Source organism: Cryptomeria japonica, chromosome 6, assembly GCF_030272615.1.
Source record: "Cryptomeria japonica chromosome 6, Sugi_1.0, whole genome shotgun sequence".
Taxonomy (NCBI): Eukaryota; Viridiplantae; Streptophyta; class Pinopsida; order Cupressales; family Cupressaceae; genus Cryptomeria; species Cryptomeria japonica.
The window spans coordinates 150,232,481-150,250,299 of NC_081410.1; the positions used below are offsets into that span (position 1 = coordinate 150,232,481).

Genomic DNA, 17,819 nt, shown 5'->3' on the forward strand with positions numbered 1-17,819 from the left:
TTAACCAAAATAGAGAATTTAGGCGTAGATATACATTCAAAAATCAAGTTGATCTATGAAGCTGGAAAGCCAAAGGCTTCTAAGCATATACATAGAAATCTCTAGTTCACCTTATCATAAGCTTTTTTGATATCTAATTTTAGGAGCATACTAGGGATCCCTTTTTTCTGGACCAAGTGGACAACTTCCCGAGCTATAATAACCCCATCATAAATGGATCTCCCAAGGACAAAGCCTATTTGTTCCTCACTGATCAACAAGGGGAGGAATTTCTGAAGCCTATTAGCTAAAGTTTTGGTGAAAAGTTTGTAAATCATATTGTACAGGGTTATAGGTCAGAATTCATCAAAACACTTTGGTTTGTCATTTGTAGGGATAAGGGCCAGAAAGGTGTTGTTGATTTCCTTGAGGATGTTTCCTAAGTTTCTCATCCCTTCCAGATATGTTGTAACTTCCTCACCGAGAAAGGGCCAACATACTTGCAAGAAGCTAGTAGGAAAGCCATCCGGCCTAGGGAATTTATCTGGACTCATCTGCTTAAGAGCAGCTTCAACTTCTGCTAGAGAAAATTTGGCATTAAAAGCATTAGAATGTTCCTTGTTCAAAAGCCTAGGGATACTCTTGATAAACATGTCTTGGGGAGAGTTATGAGGGCTTTGATCCGAGGTTAGGATAAGGGTAAAGAAATCAGCAGCCTCTTTCACAATGGTAATAGGATTAACCACCTTAGAGCCATTACTATCCTTAATTCTCAAGATATGGTTTCTGACTCTTCTCATTCTTACACTATTGTGAAAAAATTTGGCATTCTTATCGCCCGCCTCCAACCAGGACTCTCTAGATTTTTGTTTCCAGAAGACTTCTTCTTTGGCGACAATAGATTCATGGTCCACCATAAGTTTCTTCTCTTTGAGAAACAAAGACTCATCCATACCAAATCTAATCACTTGCTCATTAACTTCTGCTAGCTCAGCTTCCACCTTAGCTTTGTAATCGAAGATATTGCCAAAGTGCTCCCTATTCCATTGAATAAGGTTCTTCTTGATTATCTTAAGTTTGTTAACAACCTTAAAAATCTTGGATCCAGAGATCATGGGCCCATTCCACCATTCTTTTAGGAGCTCCAGGATATGATCATCTTTAAGCCACATATTTTCAAACTTAAAAGGACATCTCCTAGGGCTATATTCCCCTTCAAAATCTAGTGAAATGGGGAAGTGGTTCAATCTTGAAAAAGGTAAAATTGAGGCTTCTAGGGTGAAGGGAAAGTTGATAAGACTTCTCAAAACAAAGAACTTATCCAGTTTCTCTGCAATGTTGCTAAATCCTAGCCTACGGTTATTCCAAGTAAAGGCATCCTTGACCATATTGATCTCTAACATACTGCTCCTATGGATCCAATCAGCAATGTCCAGAGAGGCTTTAACATTAATTCCTAAGCCTCCCTTCTTCTCATGATGATGCAAAATTGCATTAAAATCCCCTCCTATAAAACATACTTGACTGAGGGAGTTCATGAAATTCTCAATTTCCTCCCAGACTCTTTTTTTTATCATCATTGTTGGTGTAAATAATTATTCATCATGGATATTATTACACTATACTTAAGTTTACTTAGGAAATGCATTTCATAATAGTTTGGGTATGAGACACTTGGGTGTTTGTGCCACATTGGGATAGTGTGTGTAGGAGAATTTCCACCTTTTATGGTGTGATCTTGTTGTTACACTCCACATTCAGTGGGTGATCCACCTCATGTGGACTATTATATTATTTCTCCTACCTACCCACACCTATTTCCTACCTACCCTTGTTTCTTATTTAGCCACATGTCATGTTTGTGTGCTCATATATCCATATAGCCTTGCCTATATAAGCAGGCTTATATTCATTGTATGTAATGCTTAATGATCCAGTTGATCATATTTTTCATCTTGATAGAATACAGTTTATTTCTATTATCTATTTTGTTCTTTCTTATTTGTGCTTTCCATTGCCTCTTGATCTTGGCAAAATCTCATATGGTATCAGAGCCATTAGAGTGTCATTGGTTTGCCAATTGAGAGAAATTTGATGATATTTGGGGTTTGCATTTTGGATCTTTCTATTGCAGGTTATAATTGAAGATTGATGGATCAAATCTGAGGTTACCATTGGATTGAGGAGGTCCAATAAAGTTAGTTTTGCCTTTTTTTTCATCCAAATCAGACTTCGGAGGCCAAATCTAGAGGCATTTGAAGTTTGACACTATGGGGAAAATTTTCCAGAAATTATAATTTTGCAGGCAATTTTCAAATAGTGATATCTCACTCATCCGGACTCATTTTTATGAGCAATCTTTTTTGTTTTAGGGTAGAATTTCGTGATCTGTACAGTGGTGTAGAATTTTTCTGATTTTCGGATACAAATTTTTCGAAAATCGTGAAATCCCAATTTTTACAACTTTGGAGGCTTCATTTGGGCTCATATGGACTCCTTTTCAGGTGCCATTTTTTTTGAAAGTGCATATTTTTTCATCTACTTTCATAATTTGCCATTTGTTTGCAGTAATTTTAAGTAGAAATTTTACTTTCATTATTTGGTCATTTTTGACATATTTGGTACTTGCATTTTGCTTGGATCTCAGTTTAGATCACTAGCAATATTTGTTGAGGTCTCTTAGATCTCATTTTGAGAAGTTGTAAATTGAAATATGAAGTCCACTTTGCCTTGTTTTGCAAGTGGCCTATTTTACATGCACTACATATAAAGTGCCAAAATCATCATTTTTGGGGGGTTACTTTGATTGAGTGAATTTGGGGGTGTCTCTTGTGCTTTTGTGCTCTTGTGTTCCTTCCTTTTTTGCTACTATGGGTTCTTCTAAGTTTCCTCTCTTAACTCCTCATAATTATGCTACTTGGAAAATTGATGCATGGAGTAAACTTATGGAAAAAGGACTCACTCATTATATTGATGGAACTATTGTTGCTCCCACTGATCCTAAGGTTGATCCAGTTGGTCACTTGGATTGGCTCACTAAAAATATCATGGCAATTGGTACCTTAAGAAAGTATGTATCAAAGGATCTCATTTTTCATATTGAGAAGTGTACTCTAATCAAGGATGCTTGGCAAAAGTTTCAAGACTTGTATGGTCAAGTTGATGAGATTAGGGGATATCATATTGATAGTGATCTCACCATGTTGGATCCCAAGAACTTTGATACTATACAAGATTATGTCACTAAGGCAAATGAGTTGAGGGCACAACTCAAAGATTGTGTCATTGATAAGAAGGATACTCAATTGATATTCAACTTGATAGGCGAGCTTCCACAAGAATATGCAGCATTTGTTTCTAGTTTCCAAACCCATAGGATGACAATGGGTTCAAGCTACACAATGCCTACATTTGATGCTTTCAAAGAAATGTTGATGGTGGAACAAACTAAGTTGATAAGAATGGGCATTATTAAGCATTCTAAGTCTCAAGCATTAGTGGCAAATCAAGGGAACAAAGGAAATCAAGGAAAGGACAACTCAAACAAGAAGAAATGGCAATCAAAGCCTACGGACAAAGCATCATCCTTTCCACAACAAGGAGATACATCCTCTTCCAAGAGAGATAATTCACCAAAGAGGGAGAAACCTACTTGTGCCTATTGTAAAAAGTTTGGTCATGAGGAGCGTTGTTGCCATTTTAAAAAGATTGATGAGCTCACACATATCATCAAAAAGCATAACATTGATTTGCCTAATGTCTACAAGAAGGATGATTCATCAACTTCCACTTCCTTACATTTAAAAGGAAAAGGGAAAGCATTCATGGCTTCTACAAGTGAGAAGACTCACTCTTTTGGGACAAGAAAAGGAAAAGCTCTATGTGCTACTATTAGTCATGATTCAGAGAGATGGCTTCTAGATTCAGGGGCTTCTCATCATATGGCATCTTAGCAGTCTATGTTCTCTACATTTGAGCCTTGCACCATACCACAGATTTTGATGGGCTATCATACATACATGGATGTGATTGGGAAAGGATCTATTGACATTGGGGATAACTCCTTCAATGATGTGTTGTGCGTATCCCACTTGACAAACAATCTCCTTTCCATCTATAAAATCACACATGGCACAACTAAGAGAGTTGTGGAGTTCACACCTGAGTCAATTTTCATTAGAGACTTGGAGACTAGAGCTATCATTGTGACTGGGGTGGTTGATCATGCATCTCAGTTATACTCCTTTTCAGATTTTATTGATGATGATGATTTCGCATTTGATGATTCTACACATGATGATCACACTTCCTGTGATGGTTCAGTTTTTGAGGAGAACTTCAGACACTTGAACATGGGGATTCTCACATGTGACCCCATTCTTGAGCCTTGTATTTCATCTCCTCATATTGATATCACATCACCTATTGCAGCTGATGATGTGGATAGTGTGACAATTTTTCCTTCATGTGATTCAGTGCAACAGGATATTCATTGTCTTCCAACTTCAGATTCATGGGATGATTACTTGACAAACATTGCAGGTTTATTTATGGAATCCTACATTGCAGATTTGGGAGACATCGTTGATGACATTCATCTTCTCTTTGATGAAGGTGATCCTTCTTTGATTGTTGTGAGGGCACACTCTGACCCTCTTGTTCATTCTCTACATGATCATTCTTTCGAGGTTGACATGATTATGGATACTTATGTACAATAGTTGGAGGAGGTCTCTTTATTTTTTGAGGAGACATGTGAGTCTTTGGGACATGTTCTACATCCATCTCCACTAGATCTTGGAGTGCCTTTTTCAGCAGTGTGGCATAGTTTACCATCTTTGGAAGGGGTATCTTTCAACATCGACATGGAGACACTTGTGTAGTTTTTAGAGATTCCTTTCATCATGAGTTTCTTTTATACATCTTCCCTTCATGATTGGGGAGACTTCATGGATACACCTTTGGTTTTGTTTCTTCCTAAGGGGAGGAATATTGTTTGACATTCATGGAGAAGTTTCTTCATACATCGAGCTTCTATCATTGGTGCAGATTCCACATTGAGGGGGGGCTTCCTACCCTCTCTTCTTCTCTCATATTGGGGGGACTTTTTCCTCACATGGGGTTTTGTCCTTCACATACTTCTATGAGAGTTCTTTGTATCTAGTTTTTCATCTCTCTTTTGGGGGAGGGTTTTTTCCCATTGGTTTTTTCTCTCTTTGTCCACTTTGTCAGAGATTTCATTGTATTGGTTTTCATGCATTCGCATTTGTACATGGGTACCTAACATGGCCTAGTAGCCGGGACCCATCTTGCATTGCTTAGTTGCATTGTAGACTTTAGTGCATTCCCCTAAGTTGCACTTAAGGGGGGGTGTTGGTGTAAATAATTATTTATCATGGATATTATTACACTATACTTATGTTTACTTAGGAAATGCATTTCATAATAGTTTGGGTATGAGACACTTAGGTGTTTGTGCCATATTGGGATAGTGTGTGTAGGAGAATTTCCACCTTTTATGGTGTGATCTTGTTGTTACACTCCACATTTAGTGGGTGATCCACCTCATGTGGACTATTATATTATTTCTCCTACCTACCCACACCTATTTCCTACCTACCCTTGTTTCTTATTTAGCCACATGCCATGTTTGTGTGCTCACATATCCATATAGCCTTGCCTATATAAGCAGGCTTATATTCATTGTATGTAATGCTTAATGATCCAGTTGATCATATTTTTCATCTTGATAGAATACAATTTATTTCTATCATCTATTTTGTTCTTTCTTATTTGTGCTTTCCATTTTTTCTTGATCTTGGCAAAATCTCACAATCATTAAGGATTGGCTCATAAATATTTACAATGATAAATTCTAAATTATTCTTAAGACAAGTTACTCTCCCACTCATCTAGTTAACATTAGATACCAGAGGAGAAAGCTGGATACTTTGAGGATCCCATATGATAGCTAGACCTCTGGAGGCCCCAATACCTGGGGTTCCTAAAATCTTCCTAAAGCTTAAACGTTTGCTAAAGGAAGCTAAGTCTGCATCTCCCAATTTAGTCTCTTGAAGCAAGACTAATTCAGGGTTGAAAGAGGATAGACAACGTTTGACTAACCTCTGCTTGTTAGGGGCATTTAAGCCTCTAACATTCCATAAAATGATCTTCATGAGCCCTTGGGAAGGACCTTCCCCTTCCCAACATAAAACATGTCCGTGAGTTTAACTTGACCTTCTGCAGAGCCATCACTGGCTCGAAGCTCTGATAGGGATTTCCTACCCCTCTTTTTGAAGAGCTTAGCACAGTCCAAGGTAGATTTATCCAATGCCCAAAGTTTGATACCTAAAGTTTCATTTTCCTTATTATTCAAATCTACAAGAATTTCTTCTATATCTGAGGCCATCGGGGGAGGTGAGGAGGCTAGAATTTCTTTACCTAACAATTTTTTTTGAAGATCCAACTCATCTTTGTCAATTATTTCATCCAACATGTTATTCATGATCTCCTCGGTGACTGAGTCACAAAGATAGTTAATAATGCAATTGACTTCATCCTCTTTGCGGGCAGGATCCTCATCCTGAACCGACTGGCCTACCCTCTCCACATTAGTAGAGCAAGCTTTCTTGAAGGGAGAGCCTATGAGATTGTTACAATCTACCACTCTTATGGCCTGATTAGAGGGAAGAGAGAGATCATCCAATTCCACACCCTTCTACTCAGTAGGTTGGGGATTTTCCTTTGAGATGCGGGGGGTCATCAGCTCAGTAGAAGCTCCTGGAGAGTCCATCAGGGGCTTTGCCTAGAGGCTAGGGGAGGAAGGGGTCGCCCGGTCTTCCTGTCCCTTGTTAATGAAAAAATCACCTTCTTCAACATCCTTAACATCCTCAAGTTCCTCAATATGCCTAGATGGCAAAGGGCTTGTCTCAACCACAAACCCTCCCTTTTCTAGATTGAAACTAATGACGGCCCCAGGGAGCCTACTGGAACTTAGTTGAGAAGGCGGAATTGGGGGCGAAGCAGGGTCTAGGTCAAGAATCCCTTTAAAGAATTCTGGATAGATAAGGAAGGAAGATGCCCCTGACTTAATCTCAATAGGTTTTAAGGTTTTAATACTAATGTCCATATTAATTATTATCACACAATTCACATACTTCCTATATTTATCACAAGTTTCTACAAATTTTCCAATGTGATTACCAATTTTCCTAATAATTTTAATGTCCATTAATTTGACTGGTAGGTTAGGTAACAATATCGGCCTATCTATCTTAAGAGATTGCATGTTATTAGGGTTAAAATCCAGAATCCAATCTAAAAAACAAAATTCAAAACCTCTGAAAGTAGGAGATTTACCTGTTAAGAATTCCTCCTTGTGTTTTGAATTACCACAATATATATACAAAAAAACTTCGCACGGGATAGCAATACTTACTATCCAATTGAAAGTCAACAAGAACCAATCAACAAGAACCTCTGATGTGATTCCGAGTCCCTTCCATCTCGCAAAAACTCTGAAGGCCTTGCAAGATTGTTGAATCCGTTTAACCAGATTCTCATTGATCTCTAAAACATTAGCCATATCTAAGTTGGGATCCCTAATTGGACCCAATATCATCGGTGAAGGTTTGGGAGGCAGTATCATAGCCTTGCCCTTTAAAGTATCTCTAAGTGCGGATTGAGATTCTACCATTCTGCTAGGGTTTTTAATTCATTTTCTACTGTTATTTTCTGAAGAACGACAAGCCCGAAGATCTGGTTTTAAATAACCTCCCTCAAGATTTTGCAACTGATTGAACCCGTTGAAAGAAGTCGGCCTAAAATAACCTTGGCCGAGTTCACTTCCGCTCACATTACTTGGAGGGTTTGACCTGGCAGCCTTGCGAGCCTTCCTAGGTTTCACCACTTGCCATTCTAATTTTTCCCGAGGTAGGGGAGCCCTAATCCCTAGGATGCCATGATTGAGTGCATACTTTGTCCTATCGAAAAATCACTGTTGGTGAAGAAGATCAGGTGATTTCCTCAGAGGAAATGAAAAAATTGCTCGATGCCTGCCCTGCCAAAATTCACACATTTTTGCTTAAAGAATAGGTAGAATATTGGGTTTTTGAGTTCTCTATTATTTTTTACTGGTAAAATTGTTTTTGAATTTAAAAAAATAAATAATTTTTTTTCATAAAATAATATTTTGGGGAAGCAGTGGGGGAGCCGTGGCTCAATCCCACGCCACCCCCCTTCCCTTCCATGGGAGCTGCAAGACCCCTACGTGGTGCTGCAAATCCACGTTGTGGGGCTGCAGATCTACCACGTGGGTGGGGTTGAAATATAAAGTTTTTAATTTTTTTATTATTATTTAATTTAATAAATTATATTTAATTTATATATATATATATATATATATATATATAATGTTTAGTATTTTTTTTAGTGATTAAAATAATGTGTTATTTGGAAATTTGAAAAGTGAAAAAGAAAAGGAGTTATTCGTATTGGAAACTAAATATTTTTATTTTGGTAAAATATAAATATTAGTTTAATGAATAAACAAATTAATTTGTATTTTTATATGTATTGTAAATATGTATAATTATATAAATGTAATTTTGGTTGTTAATTCATTATGAAATGATGATATTTATATGATGTAATTTGAAATATAGATGAATTAGAAAACCTTGGTAGATTTGCATTTTAACGAAATGGAAAAATAATTTTATTTTAGATTAGTGAAGTTGCATGATTTAATTGACTATATTCACATTTATTTTTGAAACTGCAAGTCCTTGGTCGAATGTATCAGATATGGTCATGTGGTTGTCTTCATTGTTGTTCTTGTTTCTAGTCATGGATTTGTTAGTTAGTTAACTTTGTGTGAGGGCTTATTTGGCCAAGTGGTTTTCTATTGTTTTGAACTCCGTGTACAATTTCTTGTTATACCTTGATTTTGGGAGTTTGTTTGGTCATATTTGGTTAAGTGTCATAAGGGAGAGTGGCTTTCTAGTGGGGGTTGTGCCCAAAGTGATTAGCAGGGCAACCCATCAAAAGTTTGCTTAAGTAAGTGATAACTTAATAATATTTAGGGGGCTTGGTAGATGAAACATTAAGTACGATACCTCGCTCATGGTTGAGTGCTAGTATAGACTCAAGATGCAGTGAGAAGGTTTGGAATGGCAAACCAACAACCTTTCCCTCACGAAAGGATTGTTTGGGTCCACATGAGACTTGGATGGGGCCGAGGATTCGAGAGAGGTTACCAGGGTAACCCAAGATGGGGGCCGGGACCTATGGAGGCCTGCTAGGGTAACCATACCAAGCTATGTGATGACACTCTTCCCTTATGGTCACTAGTGTGTAGTTTTGTTGGTTTCACCTGAATTTTGATGTGGAGTCATATTTTGTGAGTTTTACTTCATGCGAGTCTTTCCGATGTTGTGATTTCGACCATGTGTGTGTGCATACCTTTAGGTTGCTAGTGGGTCTTATTTCTATCTCCTAGCACAATGGGGTGGTTCTTTTTGAGCCACGTGGTTGGGTGGTAGTGCCACTTTCCATCGGGTGTGTGTTTGTTCCTTCTTGCGGAGTTGGCTTTATAGGTGTTCCATCTGTGCATTGGATTCGAGCATCTCATTATCTAGTTGCATCCCTTTTGTCATGGATCATTCTTTGTATATCATGGACCTTATATGGTCGGTTGTAATTATTGAATTGTATGCCTTCATGACAAGATGTAAATTGTAATGTAAGTGTTATCCGATTTTTAAGACTAATTGATTTAGTGAAATGCAATGTAATTATTATCTTATAATGAAAATAATGTATGTATGGAGATTAAATGTTAATGCATATGTTTCATTTAAATATTAGATGTAATGCAATGGTTAGATTCCTAATGAATGAACTTAGACATGTTATCTATATTTAAGACTATTGGATAAGTTAACCATTGATTAAATGTAATGATGTTTTAAGTTTAATCAACTTAATTGGATTAATTAATGTTAAGCTATGTTAGTGGTAAACCTAGTTAAGCAAGTTGGGAAACCCTTTAGGTGTCAAGTTAAGTCTTCCGTTGTGTAATCTAAGCATATTGCTAATTAAAAAAATAAATTATTTGCACTCTTTTCTAGTATTTTAGTTTTATCCCTTCAGGGTTTCTTGGTAGGGCGTTACAACTATTGATTATGGATTATGGTATCCATACAAAGGGAACTTCTCTTTGAAGGTATTCACAGATACTAATTGGGCAAGTAATGTAGATGACCGGAAGAGGACAACCGATGGCGCATTCTTTCGAGGAGAAAGACTGGTATCCTGGACCAGTAAGAAACAAAGTTGTATTTCTCAGTCTACAATAGAAGAAGAGTATGTGGTTGCATCTATGAACTGAACTCAAGCAATATGGATGAAACATGTATTAGAAGGATTCAAAGAAACTATGACAAAACCGATGGTCATATATTGTGATAATACACGTGCAATAAGCATTTCAAAGAATCTTGTATTGCATGCTAGAACAAAGCATATTGAACTGAAGTATCATTTTCTGAGAGAAAGAGTGCATGAAAAGAAAGTCAGGATGGAACATGTGTAAATTAAGGAGAAGTTGGATGATATCTTTACTAAGCCATTTCCTCAGGCAACCTTTGAGTATCTCAGAGGCAAGCTAGGGGTTGTACCCCTACTGAAGGTCAACTAACATGTTGTTGCAACATCAATCCAGTGGACTAATTGAAGATCTTTCACTATGGATTGATGAGAAAAGGGCTACTCCTTAGGGGGAGAAACAAAGATGAAGAAATCAATAGCAACAAAAGATGAATTTGACACTTTGCACCTTTGGCATTGTTGTCAAAGGGGGAGAAGATCAATGATAGGGGGAGAAGGAAAGTAAAGTGGAAGAAGAAAAGTAGTAAAGGAAAAGTAGTAAAGGAGGAGAAGAACAATGAAGAGGAGAAAGAACAAGTACAACAGTCATAATAGTTAGAGTTCCTATTTTGCATGATTAGCTTTTGGTGTTGGCATCTTGGTGTTGCCATCAATGCCAAAGGGGGAGATTGTTGGCATAACTGATGGAGATGAGTTATTGGCATAACTGATGACGATGAGATGTAAAGATGATCGTTATAGTTGATATGATCAGGTATATGATGTTAAGGGGGAGATTGCTAGTTTGATGTAATAAGTTGTTTGATGACTTTATTTGTGTTTTCATTGATGGCAACCATGTTGGTTTTGTCATCTAAGTCATCTAGACCTATCGGTATATCCTAACCGATAGTGGAACCGGTTGACAACAAGGTAAACAGGAACAGAGCAATGATTAGAAGATTGGTACAGATGATCGATGAAGAGTTAGACGTTGCGGTTTTACAGGAGCGTTGAAGAAAGGAACATGTATCTATTTTCCAAACCGCATCAATAGATTTGGTGTATCAAGTGAATTATGATTGATTGTCATGAACTTTGTGAAGAAGAATGTATACCAATGACATATCTTTAACCGGTAATGATTTATGGTTTGACGGTGGATCTTATCATGATCATAAGTTAGCGATGATGTGTCAGAATCCATGTGTAATGATAAGATGGTGTTTGAGTGTTTACAAGGATCGAATTTCTTGGGAAATAGCAAAGTTCTTAGGAGAATGTGACAAGGGTTTGATTACTTATCAAATCAATATGCGGTGATCATTCAATGACGAAAATCATCTAGAAATTTGTTGTATGTAATCTTGTTGATGTAATTAGGGCTTGTAGCCACCCTAATTGTAAAATGTATTTAGGGCTAGTTTGAGAAGGGTTTTAGTGTCGGTGATTTTGAGGGGAAGGTATTGCCAAACCAAATTTAAGTGTCTACATGTGTGTAGCAGAGTTGAGTTGAAAAGGATCTGTACTAGCAAGCAAGGAAGTGTTGTGATCAGATCATTTGCCCTGTTGTTTCCTAACAGTTGCAGCAATTTGAAATCCCTTAACTAGGTAGACTTTAACAGATCTGATATTGTAAATCCCTTCACCGAGTGGCTCATTAACTTGAGTTTAAAATCCTCTAGCAAGATTACTCCTAACAGGGTAGAGCTCCTAACAGGGCCGAGGCAAAACCCCTTGATCGGGTGACTCCTAACAGGGTCTACTCTTAACCAAGCATATTGTAAAGCTCTTAATCGGGCTAGGCCTTTAACTGGAGACATTCCAAAAGAGTTTAAATATTTTGTGGGTGCTAATTCCCACCGTGGTTTTTCCCAGTTTGGTTTCCACGTGAAAAATCTTTGTGTTCATGTGGTGGTTGGATTGTTAATACGTGTATTTGATATCATTACTTTATTTGCATTTTGATGAACATATGAATGAATGGTTTGGTAAACCAGCTAAAGGGATTGTTTGAGTAGTTACCTGTACATGTTTTTGAAGTATTGCAGATTTTTTTTTACTACTGATTCACCCCCCCTCTTAGTAGTAATCGGATCCTCATAATAACATAACTATCATTCTTTGTCAACTCGATATTGTTCAATACTTGTTGTGTCAATAGTTCACACAAATTATAGTCCTTTCTTGTCTTAGCCATATGATAAGAAACATATAGTGCAATAGGATATGTAAAACCTTCTATGTTCTAAAACTAAATCTTATAGGTAATACCCATAACAATATATCTTACCAGAGGGTTTGTAATGGTGTCAATCTGTAGAGCTCTTTGATCTGAAATCACACGTGTCAATGCTTCAACTTATTTGTTTTTTATTGTCTTCATCACGAGTGTGGTTCCATTCGAACAAAGACTAGTAACAACCTTTAGAGCTTCCTTTATAATTTGATATGGTTTATCTAGCCAAATTCAGTCATCATGAATTCTTCTCAATGCAATATTGACCAATTATTCATCAACTATCATTGAAAATTCACTCCAAATATTCAAACCATTGTGCCCTAACTTGGTGATCGACTATAAATCTTCTCTAGAGAGAAAACCTTTGAAATTCTTTATTTTTGCATTGTCATACTCTTCAATCTGTACATCAATAAACTTGTAGATATCTTCAAGACATGCTACCCTAGAAAGAATCAAAATATTTCTTATTGGCTCTTGAATTCAGATTCATCTTGACAACTAACAAACCTGCTGGAATCCATGAGATAGAATCTGTAAATACCTTATCTCTACTGATAGCAATTATTCTTAAATACTTCTCTCTGCTCCTCAAATTTGCCAATTCACCCCGATAACAAAAATGAACATAAAAAACTTATGTACTTTGTCGAATAACCTAGGGTTTTGTTGCCAAAACTGTCATATCACCAAAAAGCTGCTAAACATCTTTGCCTGTGTGAATAGTCACTTTCCAAACCTTCACATTCTACCACATAACACTATTTTTTGCTACAATCTTCACCAAAAAATCAAGTTCATCATTTTATCCAATATATCAACATGCTATGACAACATCATCAACTTTTTTAGTGGGAGGGGGAAAAAGATCTCCATTCTATCTCCCCTTGAGCCAAAGCTTCCAGACTAATTTTTGAAGGGGATCTTTGCACCAGAGCTAGATGCGACAACAATTTTTGTCTAGTCCACTTCCTTCTTTCTCCAAATCTTTTTCATTTCATTCCTCACCTTTTCTACATCAATATTCTTTATAGGTTCATTCCTTTTTATTGAATTATCTTTCTTCATATTCTTGCTTCTACATGTTTTATCAATGTGCCCAACTTTGTTGCAACTAAAGCACTTGATATTCCTCAGCTTTGAATTTCTTGTAGTCATTCTAGATCTACATTGATTAGCCTTGTGTCCAAAACCATTGCATAACTAATAGTAACCATAAAAGAATCTATTTCTTCCAACAATAGTTTGACATTTGAAATCACTAGCCTTATGACCAAATCTCATGCAAGTAAAACACTGAACATTTTGATTCATTCTATTTCTACATTCTAGAGCCTTATGTCCAAATTCATTATAGGAAAAACAGTAACCATTGAATGAAGGGTACATTTGAGCATTAGGTTGTCTAACTGGACGTTTCCTTACAAATATTCTTTGATTTCGAGGTTGCCTTCCTTTGTTTGCTTCTTTAGTGCACTGTTCAGATTCAATATTCTTGATCTTGCCTTTATCTTTGGTCCTTTTATTTGAATATTCACCAACTTCAAAGCCTAATAAACTTTTATCTTTGATATATTTTTGCATAGCCATCATTTCATCAAGTTTCTTAGTAGTTTCCTTGAATTTGTCTTCAGATTTTAGGGTTACAACTTCCAGTTCTAGTTTTGCACATTCTTCAGTCTTATGTTTGATTAAGTCATTTAGACATTCCTCAGTTTTCTTACTTTCCTCAACTTGTAACTTTATATCAATAATTGTTTCATTTTCTTGTTTCAATTCCTTATTGACCTCTTTTATATCTTTCATTTGCTTGTTTCAATTCCTTGCATTCATTTTCTTCTTTGATATTTTCTTTCAAATCTTTATTTTCACTTTCCACATTATCAAGATCTTCAAGAGCACTCTACAATTCTCCATCCATAAGAATTTATTCAACACAACTTAGGAGTAATCTGTTGAACCAACAAGATCTCCCTTAAGTGGTTAAGATAAAACAAGGGAGTAGACTTTGATACCAATTATTGAATAACTGAAATACTGAGAGGGGGGGTAATCAATACTCCCTTTTGAAACTTTGGATCAACATAATTTTCACTTTTCACATTTACATTAATTAGCATGTATTAGAAAGAAATGAACGATCAACATAAGCATAAAAAGTAGAGATACCATCCATAACAACATATACAATAGAACACTATATTTTTGTGTGGAACCCTGTTAGGGAAAAGCCACAGAGAGGGTTAACTCTCACTATAATATACTAGTTATAGAATATTATATAGTGCTCATTACAAGGCTCACTACCAAAGGGCTTACTGGCCAAAAGATGAAGGCTCACCGTTGAAGGGCTTACTGCCCAAAATATGAAGGCTCACTACTGAAGGGCTTACTACCCAAAAGAAAACAAGTAGACAAAATGAACTGCAATGCCCACCAAAATACCCTAGAGAAACTAACCAACTAAACAAGGAAATAGAAATAATAATTATTATTTTTAGATCTATTACTACACATACACAGCTAACATAATATCCAATAAGTTCATACATCAATTTGTTGGCATAACTAATGGTGTTGGCACAACCGGTTCATCAGTTAATATTATCATTGATGACTAACACTTATCAGTGAATAATGCCAAACTCATAGGCAAGGAGGTGTGGTAAACCCCAATGGTTTACTCATGGCTGCAAACAATATGGAGGATTCAGTGCTTCCCAAATATGCATTATTGACACACTTAAGCAGTATGTTGGTAGAAGACTAATCACTTAAAGGATAAATTGAGTAGTTGACTGGTCAATCAAGCACCCAATAGGTGTTGAGATCATTTTCTTAAAAATGGTAGATGAAATGATGATGCGGTCACAAGAGGTGACTCATATTGTAGTTTAGTAGTCTTATGCATGACTAGAACCCTCCGGACAGACAGGTGATCGGTCTGATTGATGATTAGTAACTGGTGGCAAAAGATGAAGAGTTACACCGGTGAACCGGTGATATAGGTTGAAGAATGCTATCCATCGAGAATCTCAGAGCAGTGATTGCTAAGCTAGACATGATGACCAAAGGTGAGTCAGTCATGGCGAGATATCATCAAACAAATGGCTAGTGAAGTCTACAATAGTTAAAAACCAGTTAAGGTGAGATTTGTACAGATTTTCTAGTTTGCATTAAAAAGACAAAACACGACCCAGAGGTTGGTAAAATTATAAGTTGTAGAGGCAAATAAGGATGAGTTGCTGGCGAGATTGATGGAGAGCATGTGGAGAGAGTGCAAGAAGATTTGGAAAGATTTGAATTTCAAATCTACTAAGTGTTAGGTGTAGATTCATTGAGGAATCAACGGGTATGTGTTAGCAAAATTATGTATAAAGGTTTTTGGCGAAAACCAAAAAGATTCATCATAAAATTTGCAAAGTGCAATTTTGAAGAGAGGTGATCCAACAAGGTGAGAAAAGGGTAGAACTTCTAAGTGAATAGCAGAGGGGTGAAGAGAGTGTGAAGATCTCAGATAATGTGAAGAGAACAGATAGAATGCAAAGCACCAATAGAGTGTAGAGAAAGTATAATACGGAGCACCAGTAGAGGGTAGAGCAAGTGTAACTAGTGGTCAAACCAAAGAGCTTCATTTGGATTTGATTAAGCTAAGAGTAGCTATTACAACATATCATTCTCTCTGTTATTTTCTAATGACTACAACAGTAAAATCCCTTGATCGGGTGACATCTTAAATGATGATCCTAAGTTCTGTAACAAGCCTACCTCTAACAAGGTAAAGGTTCTAATAGGACTTAAAGAAAATCCCTTAACTGGGTGACACCTAACAGGGATGGCTCCTCACCAGGTGTACTCTAGAAGAGTGCAAATTTTGTGAGTTTCTACTCACACCGTGGTTTTCTCCCATTTGGGTTTCCATTTGATAAATCTTGGTAGTCATGTGTGTTTGATTTTATGTGTACACATTTCTTATTAATGCCACTTATACTGATAATTGTTAAGTTTGAATAGAAGTTTTGATCAAATTTAAATCTGGAACAAACCGGTATAGTGTTGATTCACCCCTCCCCTCTTAGCACCAGTTGGGACTAACATAATTAACTATAAACATAATAATATAACTATGCAATCAGATATAAACTCACAACACATAGATTAACATTCCCTAGGGTATTCCAACGTCACCACTTAGAATTACCACAATATATAAATCACATCAAATATTACTAATGCATAATTTTCCTCCATTTATCCTAATATTCATTTCAAATAAGAACATAGGAAAGTAACCATTCATATAATCAATTGCACATACATGAGACACAACCCAATAATAATGTCCATTACCCACAATATCATCTACTCATAGAATTATAGCATAGTAACACAACTAATATGAAAGGTTCATTTTAATGCACCAAATCCAAATGTTCCTACTCAATTACGTCACCCATAAGATATACATAACCTCTCTAATGATTATCATTTTCCATTTCTAATAGAAGAATCTATGCAAGTCTCTTACATGATTCATAGCTCAAATCACACTTGATACAAGTAATACTAAACCAAATAACATTATCTTATTCCACAAGAACCATAATCCCTATCTATAATAATAACAATTATCTAAGGTTCATTCATGACTTACAAGAGTATCTCCTCCTATATAGAATTTCTATTACAATAATGAATCATAGGTCTCAAGCTTATTACATAAATATCAAACATACATATGATACAATGATGTCTTCCAATGCAAGAATACATGATAACCTGCTCCAAGAATATAAGCTCAAGCCAAAGAGATAAAGAATTCTCAACCAGGCACACAAACATCCAATGAAGAACATCCCAATGGAAGAAGGCATCAAACCACTTGACCATGTGGAACTAAAAGGTCTGCCCCTCACGCTTCGAAGAATGAAATAAGGTCCCACACACACTATAAACCCAGGTTGACACCTAAAAACCATATAACATAAATATAGGTAACAACCACAATTGAACAACCAAAAAAGGCATAACCCAACCCACAATACAAGGCTCAACCATAAAGCACAAGATAACAAAACATTGAGATGCCAGAGCCTTCCAATCAAATCAAAGCTTAAGGAACTAGGACACATATAGGGAAGAGTGCTATCACATGCTATCACAACAAAAATAGATTATCCTAGGGTCTCTGGCCTTGACACCCATGATACCCATGCAGAACCATCTCAAC

At 36.5% G+C, this 17,819-nt stretch overlaps 1 protein-coding gene across 1 annotated transcript; it reads right to left on the minus strand.

Annotated features, from left to right (window-relative positions):
- Positions 1–335: 335 nt before the first annotated feature.
- LOC131876547 (uncharacterized) lies at positions 336–1,151 on the minus strand. The gene has a single exon (XM_059221973.1). It carries the CDS (start codon positions 1,149–1,151, stop codon positions 336–338), a length of 816 nt encoding a protein of 271 aa, XP_059077956.1.
- Positions 1,152–17,819: the final 16,668 nt, after the last annotated feature.